A 22244-nucleotide genomic window follows, 5' to 3' on the forward strand; every position below is an offset into this window, starting at 1 on the left:
AGTCGAGATGCTGACTGGTAATGTATAGTGGAATCGATCTGTATGAAGATGACTCGAATTCGTTCTCAGCGGATCGTAGTTAGTGACCGAAGATAGAAAGTGGTGACATCCTGTCTTAATAACCCAATTTTTAACTTTTAATCACACAAAACAGTACGAATCACTTAAAGCTCAATTTTGTAGCAAGTGGCTGGATTTATCCAAAGATTTTGGCAAAGGGGTCTTTAGAACATACCTTTCCTGTTTTATTCTGTTTTAAATTTTACTTATACCATATCTCTTCATTTGATGAACCACTCAAAGTTTACGCTTTCTCCCATTAAAAGTTTGATTATTCTCAATTAGTCTGTATCAATACGTTATAACAGAACGGAAACGTCACAAAATGGCGCCGGGCAAAACGCAAAAGCGCAACACGTATATTCGGGACTCCAATACATCACATGCAATAACCGCCAACATTCTGGCCAATGATCCTGGTTTGGGGGCCCCGCTGTAGAATATGGAGCCATGGAGAGAACTGTTTCTTTTCTGAATAATAATGAGAATAAATTCATCGCCTTCGACGACCATCAGCCTACCACTTTGGGTAGCCCGGTCTCCGGGCTATCGAAAAATCCCAAGAATTTTTCATAGGTTCATAGCCCACCCGGTCGCTCCCATTTTGGACTGGCCAAACCCAAGAAAAAAGTTTGTGCCCACAGGATAGAGTTAAAAATAAAAACAGATTACGAATTTCGGATTGCTTAACACTAAATTTACGAGAAATGTGATAATAATAAGAAGCGACGTGACAATGGCAAACGACAAAAGAAGACGGAAATTCAATTTTTTTTAGTGTTAGAGAACGTCCAACTTTGTTAATCGAAACTATGAACGAGTACGCTTATAACGTGGACAGCATGATCTCTCGACTTCTAAAGTTTCGTAATGTATCTCAAGGGAGCGAAGTGAGTTTTGAAGGAAACGAGATCTTTGGACTGTGTTACGACGTCAGGAAGATCCTCCTGAAGCAACCTATGCTTCTAGAACTGGAACCACCACTCGTCATATGTGGCGATGTTCACGGACACTACTTCGATCTTCTTCGATTATTAGAATTGGGTGGATATCCTCCTCGCAGTAACTATTTGTTTCTGGGCGATTACGTCGACAGGGGCAATTGGTCACTGGAAACAATCTGTCTTCTGTTTGCTTATAAAGTAAAATATCCTGAAACATTTTTCTTGCTTAGAGGTAACCACGAGTGCATCACCGTAAATAGAGTTTACGGATTTTACGAGGAATGCAAGAGAAAATATTGCGTGAAGCTGTGGAAAATATTTAACGAGTGTTTTGACTGTCTACCTGTGGCAGCTATTATCGAGGACAAGATTTTCTGTTGCCACGGAGGACTCAGCCCCAAGTTGGAGTCCTTAGATCAGATCCGACAATTGGAGAGACCCATTGACGTGCCCGAAGAAGGTCTTTTATGCGATCTTCTATGGTCCGATCCGGAAAGGAATTCTGAAGGATGGGGAGAGAACTTGGAGAGAGGCATATCCTATACTTTCGGGGCGGATGTAGTGGAAAATTTTTTGAACCAAAATAACTTTGACTTAATAATTCGTGCCCATCAGGTGGTGGAGGACGGATTTGAGTTCTACTGGAAACGTCGCTTGGTAACGATCTTTTCTGCCTCAAAGTATTGCGGAGAGTTCGAAAATGCCGGCGCGATTATACTCATCAACAGTGACTTACTTTGTTCTTTCAAAATACTGAAACCCTTACAATAATTTCGTTAGCTTTAATCTTGGAAACACGACCTTGATATACCTTCGTGTGTCAACATTATCCAACATCCGATATAATTCAAAGAAATGAAGTTTGACAATGCAGAGTTGCAGTTATTGAATTAATTACAAAATTAGGAAATCCATTGTTTTCTCTTTAATGTGTCTTTTCCTTTTGTCAAAAGCATTTTTTTTATTTTTATTTTAATAATTCTATATTTTAAAAGAAATTCGTTATTCGAGCATGTTTTTAGCTCTCGTCTTGTGGGCACTAAGAGGGCCTTTTTATAACAAGCACATTATGAGTTAGGCCAGGCCCACAATGGGAAGGCCGGATAATGAATGACTGGGCCCTACATGTTCGAACTGACCACCCCCAAAAATATTTCTCGTTACGATCCCGTTCTTTGAATTTATAATTATATATTTTTAAAAGTTTATCATTTTAAAATAGTTACCGGTATATAGTTTTATTTGCTTTTGGTATTTAGCCTATAACATACCACAGAGCTCTTGAATGTTATTTTAGTTAGCGCTCTTAGATTTTTATGTTCCGTTTTGTGGACACTAACTTGTAAGAGTAACAAAAAAAAAAAAAAAAAAAAAAAAATACTTTTTATCCAGTCCATCGTGAATTCGGCCAGGCGACGTAAGAAGAGACGAGGTTCGACATCCGGAACGGACCATTTTGACAGCAGGATGGCCGAGCGGTCAAGGTGGCAGCCTACCGGTCTGGGGGGACCCGGAATCGAATCCGAACGGGTCGAATAATCCCCAGGAATTTTTCGGGGGTGCTCCCTTCGGATATGTCGGGCCCCGTCCTTCACCACCCGGTCGTCCCATTGTGGGCCTGGCCGAACCCATAATGGGCCTTCTAAATGAGGTCCTCTTAGTGCCCACAGGGCGGAAAGAGTTTAAAAAAAATTATCAACCCGAAATTATAAGAATTTACAAAAATTATAAAATTCATTTTAATCATATATATAAGCATATTTGATTTCATAATGTAATAAAACATGTTTAATGTTTCATTATAATCTTAATAATTTATTAAAAATAAATTTTATTCCATTTTACCAATGAAATTTTTATTTTGAAATGCAGGTGGCGCAGTTCAATGAGAGAAGAGTATTCTGTCGCGTTATTTTTGCACGCTAGCTATTTGATTTTAATTTTTTTTACGTAAGTAGAATATTGTAAATGATATTTTTTCTAAAAGTGAATTTTTCAAATAATATAATAATTATCAATATCCATTATGCTGCCGACAATGACACCCAGCCTTATGTTCGGTTTAAATAAGTTTGCACACATTTCTACGTAATTATTAATGATAAGTCACACATTTACAGTTACACTGACATAATCATGTGCAGTTGTGGTGTTCGTAACAAGAGGTACACGATCCTGCGAGCGAAATGGTACAAAATAAAACTTAATACAAAGTAGTTTTATTCTCTCTGAACAGGTTCTTTACATAGGATCCCAACTTTACAACTTCCAGAATTTTATATATACAGGAATTAAATGTTTGTCCTCAAAAAACAGTTATCTTGCACACACGCGACAATCTGACGAGGACCGTATTCACTTACACTAACTTATACTAACTTAAAACTAAAAGAAATTGGAAGAATAGAAGAAATAAGGAAAGATAAGAAAAGTAGTAGAAATACCCGGGTTTCTTTGCGATGTGTCTTTTGGTGGGGAACAACTTCGGATCTCTCTCTTTTGTTACGTTTGTAGCCCTTTTCCTTATAGATCTTTCGTCTATAATCTTTTTCTTTCAGACTGAGTCGTCTTTCCTCGATGATCTCTCTCTGCACTTTATCCTCTTAGATCACCCTTCTCCCTTTCTGGAGCACTCCTTTTCAGCTCCTACCTCTTTGGGATTCCAACCCAGACTTCCTTCAAAGTTCTCTTATAGGAATTCCTTCCTATCGATTCCTTGGCTCCTCGTAGCCTCCAATCGTCGGACACTCGATCTGGAGCTCTACCTTCTCTCGTCAAGAGCTCGACCCAGACTGGCACTCTTTCTGTCTGTTTTGCTTCAGGGCCTCACTCCCTCTTTTGTTCTTACTATTGAGGGAAAGATAATCCTCCCCCAAGGGCAAAGAGTTAGACAAAGAGAGTTCTAGGAAGAGTTAGACAAAAGAAAGTTCTAGAAAGAGTTAGACAAAGAAAGTTCTAGAAAGAGTTAGACAAAGGAACAAAGAAAATCTAAGACTAATTCAATATAAAATATACAAAATATACAATATCATGGCCGACGGCCACATACGCCCCCCTCATAAGAGTCACACTCCGTAGTGCAATCTACGGTAGTTGACTTTACATCTACGCGTATTATAGGGGTGTTGCGGCGTTTTTTCTTTATCATCTTCAGTACACCTTTCACCGGCACCCTCGTTCTCGACCTCTTCCACATCCTGTGTGGGTGAATTTAGTACGGGTCTTCTCCTGGGTAACCATGTCCGTATGTAATCAGTGGGATCTTCATCTTCTTCCTCATCTCTTACGGGTGACTCTCTTCTCTTCACATACTGAGGGTTCCTCCTCCTACCTTCTTTATATATTGGAGCATAACATGGTTCGATCCGGTCGGTGTGTACCACCCATTTCTCATCTTGGCGGTTACTGCCAAGTTCAACAGTTACAGGACCCAACACTCGTACTATTCTATATGGGCCCAAGTACTTTGGAGAAAATTTTCCGGTGCTCTTTCTCCTCCCTCTCCGGAGTAACCATACCCGCTGCCCTTCTTCCCATAATTTTTCCTTCCTACCCTCGTTTTCTCTTCCCCTATTTTTTAGGTTACGTTGCCTTCCTAATTCATATGCAACTTTCCTGATGTCTTCCCTTCCGATATGACCCTTAAAGTTTTCCCTCGTCTTCCTTAAGAACTCTCCATCTCCTTGTGATTCCACTACTTTACTCCAGAGTTCTTTATTCTCTCTTACATTATTATTCACCTTCTCAGCCCTATTGCTATTAACGTTCATCCGTGATAAAGTATCCGCCACCTTATTGCGCTTCCCTTTTATGTGACTTATTTGAACATTACAGTCCACTATCTTCGCTGACCACCTCATTAACCTTTTATTGTGGTTTCTCATGTTACCTATAGTATCATTTGCATAATCATCGTACACACCTTTACTTCCCCCATTACTGCTTGCACTTTCCTCCATTGCCCTTCTCACACTACTGATTATTTCATACATTCTCCCGAGTATATCCATTCCCAAGATACCGTCGTATTCTGTGTGTCCAGGAAGCTGCATGCATGCTACGGTTATCTTGGATGCCTTATCCCTATATCCCACCTCGGTGTACAAAACTCTCTCACATTCTGTTACTTCGCCATTTATGCCTCTTATCCCTAAAAATTCACCCTCAATAGTTGCCCTAGCTATGTCTTGTCTGGAGATACGTTTCATTACCGTGGAACTCAAGACTGACCTTTCGGCTCCCGTATCTATAAGAAAGCACAGTCTAATACCCTCAACTTCACCATTAATTAGTGGAAGACCTTTTCGTGACTTAAAAGCTTTGTCGGCCAGCTTAATTCTTACACAAGGAGCGCTATGCCGGCCTGTATGGCACTCCTTTATCAGGTTAACCGATTCCCTTTTACGTTTTGGACAGTTACGGGCAAAATGGCTAGCATCACCACATACGTAACATCTTTTATCATTCACCCTCCTATCCTGATTCCCTTTATCCAATATCTTATTCACTGCTTCTACTAATGATTCGATTTTCTTTTCCAACCCCTTAATTTTTTCCTCATTTTTATTATCCTGAATTCTTGAATCTTCCCATCCTTCGGCACCCACGGCATATTGTTCCCCAATGTTCACATTTACCCCTCTTTGTTCGAACCTGCCACCACACACTATTTCTATTTTTTCCTCTCCTTCCGCTACCTCGAAAGCTTCTTCCAGAGTTTTTGGCGCTCTCCTTAGTACGTTGGCCTTAAGGTTCCCCCTCAATCCCTTTATAAATCGCTCCAAGATTATATCATCACACAGTACGCTTATTTTATTATTTTCCCTGGTAGCCCGTGCCAGTAACGTCTTTGTACGGATCGTGAAGTCCGTTACGGACTCGCTATGCCCTTGCTTCAAACTTAACAACTTATCTAAGAAGTCCTTTTCTGCAGCCTCTCTCTTCCCAAAACATTTTATTAAATCACATTTTATCTCCTTGTATTTTCCAGGGTATTGCTCTACCAAACATAAGAATGTGGCCAATGGTTCACCTTTTAACCGCGACTGCAGTACCGCTACCTTGACCTCGTCATTCCATCCGGCCAACTTAGCTATATTTTCTATTGTCTGGAAAAACTGCTTAATGTTGACCGTATCACCCTGCGTTCCAGAGAACATAGGGATCATGCCCAAGAATCCTGTAATGACTAACGGTGGGCTCGGATCGAAACCTTCACCAGAATTCGAGCTCCCCACTTGGTTGTTCGTGGCCATTACAATACGTATATATACAAATAAGATAGACTAAAATTACAATGGGATATTACAAGGAGAAAGATATACGACAAAATGTCTTCGTGTTACAGTTGGGATCCTGTCGCGGACGCCATTTGTGGTGTTCGTAACAAGAGGTACACGATCCCGCGAGCGAAATGGTACAAAATAAAACTTAATACAAAGTAGTTTTATTCTCTCTGAACAGGTTCTTTACATAGGATCCCAACTTTACAACTTCTAGAATTTTATATATACAGGAATTAAAAGTTTGTCCTCAAAAACAGTTATCTTGCACACACGCGACAATCTGACGAGGACCGTATTCACTTACACTAACTTATACTAACTTAAAACTAAAAGAAATTGGAAGAATAGAAGAAATAAGGAAAGATAAGAAAAGTAGTAGAAATACCCGGGTTTCTTTGCGATGTGTCTTTTGGTGGGGAACAACTTCGGATCTCTCTCTTTTGTTACGTTTGTAGCCCTTTTCCTTATAGATCTTTCGTCTATAATCTTTTTCTTTCAGACTGAGTCGTCTTTCCTCGATGATCTCTCTCTGCACTTTATCCTCTTAGATCACCCTTCTCCCTTTCTGGAGCACTCCTTTTCAGCTCCTACCTCTTCGGGATTCCAACCCAGACTTCCTTCAAAGTTCTCTTATAGGAATTCCTTCCTATCGATTCCTTGGCTCCTCGTAGCCTCCAATCGTCGGACACTCGATCTGGAGCGCTACCTTCTCTCGTCAAGAGCTCGACCCAGACTGGCACTCTTTCTGTCTGTTTTGCTTCAGGGCCTCACTCCCTCTTTTGTTCTTACTATTGAGGGAAAGATAATCCTCCCCCAAGGGCAAAGAGTTAGACAAAGAGAGTTCTAGGAAGAGTTAGACAAAAGAAAGTTCTAGAAAGAGTTAGACAAAGAAAGTTCTAGAAAGAGTTAGACAAAGGAACAAAGAAAATCTAAGACTAATTCAATATAAAATATACAAAATATACAATATCATGGCCGACGGCCACACAGTGCAGTTCAGTAAAAGTATATAATTATTGATTTACAAATTTAAACACCTTATACATGTTACATGTTATAAGTACCCATGTTTTAAATATCAAATGTATAAATGATGACATTGCCAGAAATTTCTGAGTTACTTTATTTATGGCATGAGATTTCACAACTACATTTTTATATTTTTGAAGAATTTACGGTCGAAATTTATATAACGGGTCCTTAATTGGTGTCCGTGGATATATTTCAGGGAACCCGTGAGCTCTCTTACATTTTTATTTCCATTTATTTCTATTATCCGAAATTAGCATTTTATTTAATTATGAATATAAATGACAAACCACATAGTATTGGCGGTACTAAAAGCCCTAAATTTTCTCACCGATAGTAATTACAAATACCATATTTACTTACATATAAGATGAGGTTTTTATTCATTTGTCACAGCTTCAAGTTCTTAGGCTGTCCTATATGTGCGAGTGAAAGGTTCTTTGCGTTTTTGCAAATTTTTGTGAAACATGTATTTGCAGTTTTTACCAGATGCTTACCCTCTTGTATTTAAAAACATGTATTTTATCTGGATAGTTTGAATCGTTCTTGTGTATTGTCAGGAGTAAAGATGAATAACAATAGGAAAAGCAAAGCTTTTGAATTGAATTCCAGATTGAAATTCCAAAATCACATGGGAGCCTCGATATAAGTTTTAATCCGTTCCCAAGTGAAAACGGATGATTATTTGGAAATCAGAATTCGGAGAAACTTTTAAGTGTAATCAATGGAGAGTGTATTCGACTGTTAAGAATTGGCAAAAAAGGTTCCCAATTGTCCGGCTTTACGTGAACAAATTATGTTGTCGATTTTACAAGATTTTCCTTAAAGTTTAAAATGCCAGTAATTTTTGCAGGACAATGTGTGCATTTGCATTCATTTGATATTTTACTTGTGATTAAACAAAATAAAATTAGAATTGTATTAATAAATCTAATTTTTTTTTTATTTTGATCTTTAAAGTCACACCTCTTTATATGTGAAGTTGTCTTATATGCAAAGTAAATATGGCATTTTTAGAGAGTTCTTTCTGTACATTGGCAAAACATTTTAAATCTCTGTCTAAGACTCATTTTGGGTTTAAAGTAGTTCTACAATGGAATGTTTTGAGAACGACATTGGTTGAGATCAAATTAAAATTATTATGTAACTGGTTGGGAGTACAAATTTATGATTGGGTAATTGAAAAGACTGATTGTAATGTGCCAACCATGTGTATGAGATTTGTTTTTCACTCTTGCAGTTAATATGGTTTCCTTTCTGCTATGCTTTGAAAATCTCGAGGGCTTTCAAATCCCTAATATGGTTAATGTGGAGGGCTTTCCGTATCAAGCTTGCCTGATGTAACTTCACATTGTTTACTGAGGCATATATGGACAAGGTAGTGGATCACTTCATGTTTTTATTGTATGTTCTTTCACATGCAGTTTCTGAGATCTCGTTGTGGAATCTAAGTGGACTAAAAGGATACCACTATGGAATGAGAAGTTCAAGAGAGAACCTTATTCTCTCTTGAACTTGTGAGGTTTAAGGTTTAAGAGAGAACCTTATTCTCTCTTAAACCTTATTCCATAGTGGTATCCTATATAACCTAGGAGCTTTTTTGATGTTTATGGATTATTCTCAATTTTTAGTAATATGTATATGGTAAAGTTGCATTTTGTATGCAATATGGGAACCCTTATGCCTTGCTATTTGCTTACATATTGCATGTAAATCATGTTTCTAATTTATTATTATACAGTTGGTTCTCATATATTCCTTGTTATTTCTGCTGTTGTCATTTATGTTGGTTGATTTACCTCATTGAGCTACAGTAGAGCATCGATTATCCAACCCCCGATCAACCGACACATCGGTTAACCGACCGCGTTCTAGTCGGCAAATTCAAATGTCTGCTAGTGATGTGGCGCTACAATATTTGGCTATATCTTGGCTACTTTAATATTATTTTTGTTAAATTTTTGCATGTTTTAGCTGGCAACACTGGCTCGACCATGAAAGGGAGGCCAGTATTTAAACGAGACTTAATTTTATTTAACGATTCTATCCAATTGCTGTTTTTAAAACGTGTGCGACATTTAGCGGCAAAAAAACAAGGGTCAGCAGCTGTGAAGCAAAAGAAAATTTTGGACTTCTTTTTCTAATGTATAGGTCTACATTATGTAAAATATGTAACTTGAATATATATATATATATTGTTTGTTTTATTCTGTATTTATTTTGTGCAAAATAAAGAAATAATTTTTAACGATACAATAGTGACGATTATTATTTAAAAAAAACTTTTGTTAGGCTTAACATCAATGAAAATTCAATGCGAAGTAGGTTAATAGCAATATACTAATTACATGGGATATACTAATATACTATACTAATAATGTATTTTTTCACACTTTTTTGTTATCTTTTTTTTTTCAGTTATCCGACCAACCCAGTCCCCAATTGAGTCGGATAATCGATGCTCTACTGCAGTGTTTCCCAACGTGGGGCCCACGCCCCACAAGGGGGCAATTCGATTGTTAAGGGGGACAATTCGAAACTCATCCAGAGTTTAAGTTAACCATATAGCCGCTGTATGCCATATTTATTGTAAATATTGATTTAAGTTAGTTTTAATTTTCTTTGTTTCCCTTTCCTTCTAGAACTTTCCTTTATAACCCTTTTCCCTTGGGGTGGAATTAACAATTCTGGGAAACACTGAGAACAAAGAGATGAACAAGGCTCTAAGGCCGGTGAAAGAGGAGAAAGAACATTCTTTGCCCAGACCTCAAGGTGAGCAGACGTGAGTTGTGGTGTTCCAGGTTGCATTTGGCAATGACTGGAAAGTGCAAGAGACTTTGATGAAAGGATTGGGTTTTATTGTGGTTACAATAAAACAGTGTGACAATTAAGTGCAAGAAAAAACTTCAACAAACACGGCAACGAGAGACCATCCAAAAGAGTTCAACATATATGTTGGGGGGCATAAGAATTTTAGAAAGGCTTAGGTGGGACATAGCACAAAAAAGGTTGGGAAACACTGCTCTACTGTATATATTTACAATTAGTCGCGGGATTAAATTTTTGTAGAAATTATTGGAAATATTGGTTACTACACTGATGATGATTGTGGAAGCAGAAAATAATTTTTCTACTTTAAAAAGAATAAAAACATTTTAAGAAATATTGTGAGCCAAAACAGGCTTAATGCATTGGCATGTTTTTCAATTGAACAAAAGCTTTTTTGGTCAGTTTTAGATTTTGTGAAAAAATAATTGACAAATAAACAACAGCCAACCCGTAACATGTAAAGCTACCACCAACCAAAGCCGAAATTATCGGGCTGGAAACGGCTATATTAATTATAAATTTATAATTAATATAGCCGTTTCCAGCCCGATAATTTCGGCTTTGGTTGGTGGTAGCTTTAAAATAATTGACATGTTTACCTTAAAGAAAAACAGATACATTGATTTGGTTTTTAAAAATTAGTGTATAATTTGCTTTTTTCAATCTTTGCTGTGATAAAACTGCTGATAAATTAAACAATACTTTTATTTAAAATAAAACTCATATAAAGCATAGAATGTACACTAATGGATTTTCAAATGCTTGCATTTTGGTTTTTTTTTTTTTTTGTCAATTCTTTCCATCCTGTGGGGCACTAAGAGGACCTCTTTTAGCAAGCCCATTATGACCAGGTCCACAATGGGGAAGTTAGGTGGTGAGGGACGGGGGGCCTGACATATCCAAACAGATCACTCCTCGAAAAATTCCTGAGAATTTTTTGATCCGTCTGGAGTTGATCCCAGACCCCCCAGAGCAGTTGGCTGCCATCTTGATTGCTCAGCCATCCAGCCATTGCATTTTGGATTATCACCAAATACAGGTATACCTCGCCTTACATCGGTAATTGGTTCCAGGAGAGGCGACGTAAGTCGAAACTACGGTGGAAAATGCCAATAATGAGCACTTAAAGACTGCTAAATAAGACGACAACACAGAAACACAGATGTTTTCATGTTTTGTTCTTTAGGATTTATGATGATTATATTAACATTTACTGTAAATGTACATATTTTAATATAATTTTATGTGCTTTTAATGCTTTTCTAGTGATATTACGACTTCAGTATTTGTGGTGGACGGATGTAAAGTCGAATAAAATGACTTAAACTTGCTTTTTATTTTTCCATATACTTTTTTGACAAACGACATATAATCGAGAATGACGTAACTCGAGGTATATCTGTATTGGTAAATTTATTTTAACTGTATTTTAGCATGATAGAATAAAAAGTTGTAATGTCTGATTTTTCTGATTACTTTAACATACTTAGTATCTAAACTTTGCATCACTTAAATTGTAAGGTAAAGGTGCCATTGTCATCAAGTATCCATGACATTGTTTCAGAAAATTTTATATATACAGTGGGTGTTCGGTTAATGAACATAATCTGTTCCAAGACAGTGTTTGCTACTCGAATTGTTCCTTTACCATTTATTGATTTATTATAGATTTTTATGGGAATTTGATTAATTCATTCTGGAGACCCTCAAAAATAAATAAAAATTTATATACTTTCTTACTATGTTTATTTATATGTAATAATAAAAATACATATGTACACAGTCTTGCATTTTTATCAGTCATGCTTTTTTTTCATTTCTGGAGCATTAAAGAATGTCCAATGTCTTGCTTTTTCTCTCTTCTTCAGGATTTTTCAGAAGTAATTAATAGTGTTGTTGTTGTAGAGATATCCAAATCTATTAACCTCAACCTTTTTAGGAATCTATTCTAAGATTGTTGTTCTGACATCCTCCCACTTCTTCAAAAGATCTTGAATAGCAGATGTCGGCATTGGTCTGTTTTGTCTTCCTCTTTTTCAGAAGAAATCACATGTCGCCAAGTTTCTTCTGTTGTCTGTTCAGTTTCAGATTCCATTATGAGCTCTTAAATGTTCTTTGTTTCTCAGATGTGATTTTTGCTTGAGCTTGAGTATTCTTGATTATTATCTTTCTTAGCTAAGATTGTCCCTACTTGTAGACCTGTTCAAGCCACACTGCCTAGCAACATCAGACATCTTCTGCCCACTCTCTACCTTGGCTATTATCTCTTGCTTAGTTTCTATGGTGAGCACAGTTCGTGACACTCCATTCTTTTCAGGATCCATAATATTATCAGTTTCTTTTTTAAATAAAAAGTTCAGAAAAGCACTTACAAAATTTCAGAAAACAGAAATCAATTAGTGCACAAAAAATTATGTAAATGTGAGACCCGAATGAAATTCGAAATTTATTGTTAAAATGTTAACGAATATCCAATGGGACAGTTAAAACCAAAGGCTGGAATTACAAGGGACAGTTTCAAAGTTCAGAGGAATAGCCCACTATCTGATCGTTATCAGGTTGAGTGTTGATGTCAACATCTCCTGCGCTCTGAAAGGTTTCAAATTGGCACCTGGAGACAAGGGAAGACCAATTGGTATTCACTATTTTATGTCACTTGGTACAAAAAAAGAATAGCATCTCGGCTATGCCTACAGACATTAGCAAGATTGAGGCTGAAGTTTTAAACGTGAAAACGTGTACGTCGGACTTTCAGCGCCACTTTCCTGTAAGCCTAGAAATTTGACAATGACAATGGTGTTTGGAATGTCGAGCATGATTCCACTGACTATCCAAACACCATTGTCAAACTTTAGGATTACAGGAAAGCGGAACGGAACCTCCGACATAGATGTTTTCGTGTTTAAAACTTCAGCCTCAGCTTCGTTATTAATTGGGGAAATTAGCCAAAATGCAAGGATTCTGGGTTTTAAAACATTCCAATTTCAGTTAACTTTGTTTTTAATCAATTTTGAACTTGAACTTTATAAGCATGTGTTGTTGCATTTGATCAGTCACCTGAATACTAAGCTTTGATGCTCACGAGCTTTCAATGATGTAGTATTTATAGTTTCATATCTAGAGAAATGCTTCTCCTTTGCATTTTTGAGTCATTGTCATTTGCAAACTTTCCTTCTGACATAATGGGTAGAATATACTAAAAATATATAACAAACTATACATAAAAGTTAATTGAACACAAGGACACAAAAAGAATCACTATGAATGACTGACTGAACAAGTGAGTCAGATGCATGTGAATTCTCAAAGAGCTCAATAGTGAAATAGCATAGAGTGGGGTTGTTTTAAGTAGTGTATGAATTTTTTTCCCCCTTAGAATTATAAATAAATATATACATATTATTACATTATTATTATTATTATTTTGTTGGGTTAAGTGAAATATACTCGGTTAACACCGGTGGCTGTGTACTATGCCGGACCAAAGTCAAGGCATAGTAACCAAAACAGAAATTAAAGAAGTGTATCAGTGTGTGTGTCTGTATTCAGGAATTTTCTCACAATATGACATGTATTCAATATAGTGGCCTTCTGTAGTGTGATGTATGTGTTTCTATTCAATTGTAATGTGCCCAGGCTTTTGTGTAGTGTGTGTGGTATGACACCTGTAGAGGAGAGAACAACAGGTACAATAAGCACCTTATCCATCCTCCACAGATGCCTTATTTCCTGGGCGAGTTCTGTGTACTTGCTAATTTTTTCAGTGCATGCGTTTTGTATATTGTGAGTGTTTGGAATGGATATGTCTATAATGTATGTGATTTTATTGTGTTTGTCAATGAGTGTGATGTCTGGTCTGTTGTGGTAAATTGTTTTATCTGTGATTATGGCTCTGTCGTAGTACATTTTGTGCATGTTGTTTTCCAATACTGTCTGTGGAATGTATTTGTAGTATGGTTCGTGGATGTCTGCTAATTTGTGTTTCTTTGCAAGCTCTTGGTGTATTATATTTGCTACTTGGTTATGTCTGTGTAAATAATCTGTCTGTGCCAAGAGCTTGCAACCAGAGGTGATGTGTTGTATAGTTTCTGGCATGATGTGACATTTTCTGCATGTGTCATTTGTGAGTGTTGCATCTTTGAGTATGTGTTTTCTGTAGTTTTTAGTATTTATGACCTGATCCTGTATGGCAATCATGAATCCTTCCGTCTCCCCAAAGAGGCATCCCCGAGCTAACCAGCTGTTTGACGCAGTTTTGTCAACAAAATCCTGGGCCAGATCATAAGGATGCCTGCCATGGAGTGCCTTTCGAGCCCACGATTGCTTAATGGTGTCTATGCTTTTTATATGTTGTGTTGTGTCCATATGATGTGAGTGTAAGTTTAATGGTGTGTTATTCGAGTCTGCTAGAGTTACTGCTTTATGTAATTGTGATGTTTCTTGTTTTTTGTAGAAAAACTCTCGCAGTGACTGTATTTGTTTGTAGTGAAGGTTAACTATGTCAATCAGGCCACGTCCGCCATCTTTACGTGGAAGGGTTAATCTTTCTGTGGCGGATTTAGGATGATGTTGTTTATGCTTAGTAAGTGTTGTTCTTGTTTTCCTTTGGAGTTGCTCAAGATCAGTGTGAGTCCAATGTATAACTCCAAAAGAATATGTGAGTACTGGGATGACATATGTGTTTATTGCTTTAACTGTGTGTTTTGCATTTAATTGTGTTCTGAGAATAGCATTTAACCTACTTTGGTATTCTTTAATTAATCTTTGCTTTATTTGTGTATGTTCTGTTAGTTTGGCCTGTTGGAATCCTAAATACTTGTAGAACTCGCCCTCTTCCATGGATTCAATAATGTCTCCATTTCCAAGTGCAAAATCTTCTTTCTTCAGGATTCCTTTTTCTATGTGAACTGTTTTGCATTTATCTAGGCCAAATTCCATTTGTATGTCCTTGGTGTATGAATGTGTGATTTGTAGGAGTTGATGAAGTTGTTTTTGTGTGGATGCATAAAGTTTTATGTCATCCATGTACATGAGATGTGACAGTGTAAACTGTGTTGTTTTTTCGTGTCTGATATTGTAACCATATTGCGTGTTGTTTAACATGTTGGATAATGGGTTCAGGGCTAAGCAGAACCAGAGAGGACTCAAGGAATCTCCTTGAAAAATTCCTCGCCTAATAAAAATTTGGTTTGTTTGTATGGAAGTGTTATGGGCCCTGAGATGTAGTGTTGTTCTCCAGTGCTGCATAGTGTTTTGAAAGAATGCAATGAGTGATGGATGTATTTTGTACATGTGTAGGATATGTAGCAGCCAACTGTGTGGAACACTGTCGAATGCTTTTCTGTAGTCTATATATGCCATGTGTATGTTTCTGTGTTGTCTGTGTGCTTGCCGTAGAATGACTGAATCTACGAGTAACTGTTCTTTGCATCCCCTGTGGTTTCTACGACAACCTTTTTGTTGTTCTGTTAGAATGTCGTGTTCTTCAACATGTTTGTATATTTTGTTTGCAATACAGGATGTCAATAATTTGTAGAGTGTTGGAAGACATGTAATTGGTCTGTATTGTGTGGGGTCTGTGGTATTGTTGTTTTTAGGTTTCATGTAGGTGATGCCCTGAGTAAGAAAATTTGGCATGTCTTGTGGATTGATGATGATGTGTGTTAGGTGTTTAGCTAGTTCCTGATGCAGTGATGTAAACTTTTTGTACCAGAAATTGTGAATGTTGTCTACACCAGGTGTCTTCCAGTTGTGTGTTCTGTTAACAGTGTATTGGAAATCATGTATGTTTATTTCAACACAGGGCATAGTTGGTATGTTGTGCAAGTTTCTGTTCTCCTCCTCGATCCAGCCTGCATCAGCATTGTGCGTGACAGCACTGGACCAAAGAGAAGACCAATATGTTGTGAGTTCTTCTTCTGTTGGTGTGCCACTGTGCTGTGTATCAGTGTTTGCTTTGTTATTAATTTGTCTGTAAAAGAGTTTTTCATTGTTTGTAAATAATTTATTTTGTTGTTTTCGTAGTGTACATGTTTTGTATCGTTTGAGTCTACGTGCTTTGGCAGCAAGTTTTTGTTTTAGTGTATCAATGTATTCTGTAATGCGTGTGTTGTGATGTTCATGTTTTGTGTGTGTTTTTATTTTCTTGAAAATGTTTTTGAGCTGTTTCCTTAATTTGGGTGTTATGTTGTTTTTAGTGTATTGTGTTAGCCTGCCTAATTGCTGTCTAATGTCATTTATTTGTGTTTCTATTCTTCTCTGCCAGGCAGGTTTGTGATAGAATTGTGTTTTCTGTGTATTTGTCTGTGATTGTACTTTCAGTCCATGGTGTGTCACTACTGTGACTGCCCCGGCATAAACTAATGTATGAATGTCTGCAAGTGTAGAAATTGAATGAATGTAGTGTGGTAGTAAGTGAGTGTTTACATAATTTAGTGTTTTTCCTACTCTCTTTGACGTGTTGATTTTTGGTATTCGTGGTCGTTGTGTGGGATCTGTACCTGTATATTTAGTGAGTGTTTCCTGAAATATAAGTGAGAGCGTATTAACTAAATCCAAGTCTATGTTATCAGTGATGGATGAGGAAGTGTCTGTAGTATCATTAGTGGTAATTGTTGTATGTGTGTTATTATCAATGCTTGTTGCTGGATTATCCTGACAGGTTACATGATCTTCATTAATGTTACATGTTTCTGTCTGTTGATGTATTTGATCAGCAACCTGTTGTTTGATAAGTTCAAGTGTTGTTTGTGGAATAAGGTTGTTGTGTATAATTGTTCTTTTTTGATCAACAACCCTTTGTTCGGTGACAGTGAGGTGAGGATACTGTTGTGTGAATTTATGGTGTAGTTGTTGTCTGTATGCTGTCATGTTTGTTTCGAGTTTTGTGATGGTGTAATAAGTACGGATGATAAACTCGTTCATTTCTACTGTCCATTTCATCCGTTGGCGTGGTTTTCCAGCCTTTGTGGTCTGTGGATGCATTGCCACAGAAACACCAAGGCTGGGTTGGTTCCTCACATCTGTTGAGGGCATTGCAGTAGCCATGCTTGGGCCGGTGCTGCTTTCGCCACCGGTAACCAAGGGAGACTGTGACCTATTTTTCGAACGTGAGCCTCTGCCTAACCCACGAACGCGGACCTTGTTAACCCGGGCGACGTCCGAGCCGGTATCACACTTTGATCTAGTTATTACCATGATGAATATCTCCACAGAATGTGGGCGTGGTCACTCTTAGCTTCATTTCTCTCCATAGACCTTACTGGCATGGGTGTCCCTACCAGGAGCTTATGCTCCAGCCTGCATTGCCCTATGGATCAGTAAAATTACTGGGCTCTCCCACCACGACCAGGTGGTGACCACGGGAGAGTTATTATTATTATTATTATTATTATTATTATTATTATATATGCATATATAATAATAATAATAATTTAAATCTTATTTCATGACTCTTAAATTACTGAAATTAATCCTCTTTGCACTTATCTGATAGAAAAACTAAGCCAAATATGACATCATAAAATTTTAATCTATTCATATAGAAAACCAAGCCCAAATTATATGATGATAATGAAATGATAAAGCTGGATTCATTGTCAGGGTATAACTGTGCTATACCCTGTAATTAAATATAAATATAAATTATATATTAAATATAAATATTATATAATTTGGATTAAAGGTTGGCAATTATGTTGCCATACTTTTAAAAAGTAATTTTAATTTTGTAGAATTTCATCTGATGGCAATTCTATGAAAATTAATTTGAAGACAGTCTGTCCAAAACTGGGAACCATCATTTATTCACTTCTCGTGTTCCAGAATACAAACATTTGACAACCCGACCTTTTGAAATGATGGTTCCCAGTTTTGAACAGACTGTGTCTTCAAATTAATTTTCATAATTTTAATTTGTTTTCTTTTATATAAAATTCCTTCTTGGTCATAATAAACAACTACTCTCTCTCTCTCTCTCTTTCTCTCTCTAAATATGTAGTAAAAAAGATTTGTTAATCTAAACAATTGAAATTTTATTTTAATATTTTAAAAATTTTGAATTTATTAAATAAACATTTACAGGAAACAGCTAGTCATAGAAAAATGCCAGTACCAGTAGGTCGATACCAACAAGGCCCAAGTTGTTGGGATAGAGTTAAAATGGGTTTTGCCATAGGATTTTGTGTTGGAATGGCATCAGGAGCATTGTTTGGAGGATTTTCAGCTCTTAGGTAAATATATATTATAATTTATCTTGGATTTTTGTGATAAACAATGCCTTCTAATAGTACGATGTCTATTGTTAAACTAAAAAATTGCACATTCTATTCAGTGTTGTCACCTTACCATATGTTGAAATGAAATTTGTTGAGTGTTGCATTGTTACTCAAATAATAATATGAAAATCTTACTGGATTTAGTCTCCTCCTAATAGTAAGCACTCTTTAATAAACAAGATAAAAAAGAAAAGGCACGATGTTCATTAGAATAAATATAGTTTGTTAAAATATAAAATAACACAATATAATATAACTATTAGAGTTATAATTATTATGTTGGTGCCATATGTTTGTAAGCTGATGAGGGGTCTTTGTACCCGAAATGCATCCTTACCTAAATTTGAAATGTGATCATTAAAGACTAACTTTTTTGTAAAAGATCTGGTCTTTCTGTCGGCCTTGGTGTGATAAGTCTTCCAAATTGTTAAATCCTGTTTATTAGGGTTATCTAACTCTATCTAACTTACTGTACTACTGTTAACTGTTTTCTTGTTAAAAGCTATGTAATGCGATAGACTGGGATATTACAAAAACTGATATAAGAGAGATAATACAATGCTTGGTAATCATGTATTCGCATATGTATTAGAGACTCGGTACAAGAATCTCATCTATGTATTTGTTTATGTATTTATAACATTGTTGTTATTTGCTATTATTATGTTCTTATATTACATTAATTCATAAGTGTTCATTCCTTTATATTTGTATTATCTTATTATCTATAAAATGTTCATTTGTGTTTATCATTGATATAATATTTTGTATTATATCATCCTATGTTAATTTATTAATAATACCTGATGTATGTTACCATGTATTTATGTAATCAACTCCTATGCAAGTTATTTTATGTAAGTATTTGGCTACTCTGCAGTCAATAATTTGCCAAGTACTACATTAACTGAATTCTAAAACTTATATAGCTGTAATCAACCAAAAATTTTAAATGTATTTTAAATAATAATAGTAAAAGGCAAATATATTTTTGAATTTACATTTGATAAGGGCCCCATACTAATGTGAATAGCATGTGTTTTAGTGTTTTGACCAGTTTTGTCCTTCCTTATATTCAATATAAAACACTTCCAAGAGACCCCAAATTTGGCTTAGACAGGAGCCTATACTATAATACTATAGATATTGAAAATTTTTCATGAAATTTTCCATGTTAATTGAAAATAAAATTCTCATGAATGGGTCCAAAGGCAAGTGCCTCCTCTGTAGTTATACCTCTGTATATACTGTATTTTGTGTGTATAACCTGAAATGGCATACACTCTGAAGAAAATTTTGCTAGAATGAAATAAAATTCCTGCATAACCCATTCTATCATTTACCTCATATCTATGGGAGCAGCTGTTACTGAATATGTACAAGTTTGTAATTGCAATTAAAAATTGGCATATAACTCATATATCACATAACCTACATCCGCCTTTTAAATTGTCTTTTAAGCATAAATAACCTACAGATTATATGCACAAAAACTCTGAATGTCATTTATTGTAGCAAAAGAATTATTAGCTAATTGTTGTTAATTTTTAATTACTACTAATACTTTAACTATAGAATTTAAGTTATTAAGAATATATTTTCAAAATATTGAATATTTTTTGCAAATTTTTAGGTACGGACTTCGAGGAAGAGAACTGATCCAAAATATGGGAAAAGTAATGCTTCAGGGTGGAGGAACCTTTGGTAGTTTTATGGCTATTGGAACAGCCATACGATGTTAATTAGTTACTAGTGCAAATAAAAGTTATTCCTGCCGTAACTATTGTGAGATCATAAACAAAGTTGTACTCATTTATTGTGTTTAGAGTAAAGGAAGAAAAAGTTTGTAAAAATAACTTACCATTATAAAATTAGTGCATGGAATAATTTCTCAAGTAGTAGGCCTATTTTGTAAAATTTTTATTCAAATTCATGTATAAATAAAATGTTTTTACAACTAATTAAATTATTTCTGTTAATTATTTTTGTTTATAATAAGCTAATGTATTTATTCTCTTAATGTTTGAAAATTATACATTTACCATGTGTGAGCTCTATAATGCTACCGAGTGTGGTAGCATTATAGAGCTCAGTCACATGTCTAATGTTAAAGTGCCAACTTTGACCGTTAATACCTAATCCAAGACTAATGAACCAATTTGGATGAAACTTAAAATATTTACTGTCCACAATGACTACTACAAACATCTTAAATTTTGAATAAATTTCTTGATCATTTTGGTCTTATGCAACAGGTATATTTCCTTTTTTCGCCTAGATTTATGACACCACGCTTCCAAAGAATCTATATGCTTAATGGCTCAGCTTCTCAGAAGGTCCACAAAAGAGTTAACCACCTCTCTTGTGGACCTTCTGAAGGTTTTATCTAAAAATATTGAGTATTTATAAAATAATAGCCCATTTTTTACATTTTAACACTGTTGGTCAATTGATTATCACGTGACACGACATTTCGCAATTTTAATCTCTTAATTAAATATAAGCCTAATTATTTAAAAATAGAATATTAGAAAAAGTGTCCCATTTTACCTTCCCATCTGTTGTGTACACAACAATGGAAAGTATTGGAATTGTGTTAAATTTGACCTTCCATGTTTTGAGACATTTTGTCTATCACTGTATATATAGATATAGATTGTCTACATAGAGGATAGAATGTTTCTCTCTGTCTTTTTGCCCAATCTACACCAAATTTTTCATGTTTATTCTCTGGGACACAGGAAAATCTGCAGGCTACCATGCGATTCAGATGAATATAAAATTATCATGCAAACTATTCTATTATGAAGTTATTGATGATTGAAAAATACTTGAAATCCCATAAACCAGTGGAACCGGGTTGAAAAGTAAAACTCAGCAAAAACATAAAGGAAACTATTGAAAGTTGTGGCATAAGAATACTAGAAGCAAACTTGGCAATAACACTCAACATGTAATAAAGACTATAACTATAGGAGTTTTGGATGAAGCAATGTCACCATGATAAATCAGAATAAGCATTGTCACAGAAAAAGGCTTCTAGCTTTACAGACTAAGTTGTTACACCTACATTAATTTGGCTGAACGTTAGAACATCTTTGAGCAACGTAAGTGAAGGGAGCTTGAGACAAGTCCTTCAAATCTGTGACGATGCCGGCCAATCGAGGATTTCTTTGGACATTTGGCACAAATAGTATACAAGAAAGATCGGCCAGCAAAAATACCAACAACGATCCAAAAGATCAGACTTTCACAATAAAAGTCGACCCGAAGGCCATCCAATTTCTTGGTCATTTTATACATCACCCTAACTCTAATAAAGAGAAATGAGAAAAATAAAAATACTACATTAATTAAGCATTATTTGAGCATAACCATTGTGAGATAAACAGGAAATATTTTTATATGCGATAATTTTGCACATTTCATGATCAATACTAAATACAAAAAAGAATACCGAAAAGTAACGGACTCGGGCACGCACAAATGACGTGGCTAGTACACAAGAAATCTAGAATTTGTTAAAATTAAAAACCTTTTATAATATGTAGTGTTGCCACCAGTGGCGTAGCGTGGGTGTCAGCCGCCCGGGGCGGAGGGAAATTTCGCCGCCCCCTTATTTAGGTATCTCAATTCAAAAGACTAAAATATACAGTAATTCTAAAGAACTTTTCGGCAAAGAACAATCAACCTTATTGTGTATTGTACAGGTGTAATGTGTATTGTGTATTTATTGTGAAATTTTGCTGCCCCCTAAAAGTGCCACCCGGGGCGGGCCGCCCCTGCCGCCCCCACTACGCTACGCCACTGGTTGCCACCTT

At 36.0% G+C, this 22244-nt stretch overlaps 2 protein-coding genes across 3 annotated transcripts; both read left to right on the forward strand.

Annotated features, from left to right (window-relative positions):
• The first annotated feature begins 741 nt into the window (after positions 1–741).
• On the forward strand, positions 742–2952 carry LOC136972434 (serine/threonine-protein phosphatase PP1-gamma catalytic subunit B-like). Of its 2 annotated transcripts, XM_067267043.1 has the most exons (2): positions 742–1536; positions 2877–2952. In XM_067267043.1, the coding sequence occupies exons 1-2, from the start codon at positions 873–875 to the stop codon at positions 2891–2893; spliced, it is 681 nt and encodes a 226-aa protein (XP_067123144.1). In that variant the 5' UTR covers positions 742–872; the 3' UTR covers positions 2894–2952. The 2 variants fall into 2 exon arrangements, with proteins under 2 accessions (XP_067123144.1, XP_067123137.1); XM_067267036.1 differs by lacking the exon at positions 2877–2952 and having other exon boundaries at positions 742–1904.
• Positions 2885–20389, forward strand: LOC136972538 (reactive oxygen species modulator 1). The gene is made up of 3 exons (XM_067267127.1): positions 2885–2954; positions 18230–18378; positions 20057–20389. The coding sequence occupies exons 2-3, from the start codon at positions 18251–18253 to the stop codon at positions 20163–20165; spliced, it is 237 nt and encodes a 78-aa protein (XP_067123228.1). The 5' UTR covers positions 2885–2954; positions 18230–18250; the 3' UTR covers positions 20166–20389.
• Positions 20390–22244: the final 1855 nt, after the last annotated feature.

The sequence above is a fragment of the Centruroides vittatus genome, unplaced genomic scaffold (genome assembly GCF_030686945.1).
Source record: "Centruroides vittatus isolate TY-2023 unplaced genomic scaffold, ASM3068694v2 contig_1057, whole genome shotgun sequence".
NCBI lineage: Eukaryota > Metazoa > Arthropoda > Arachnida > Scorpiones > Buthidae > Centruroides > Centruroides vittatus.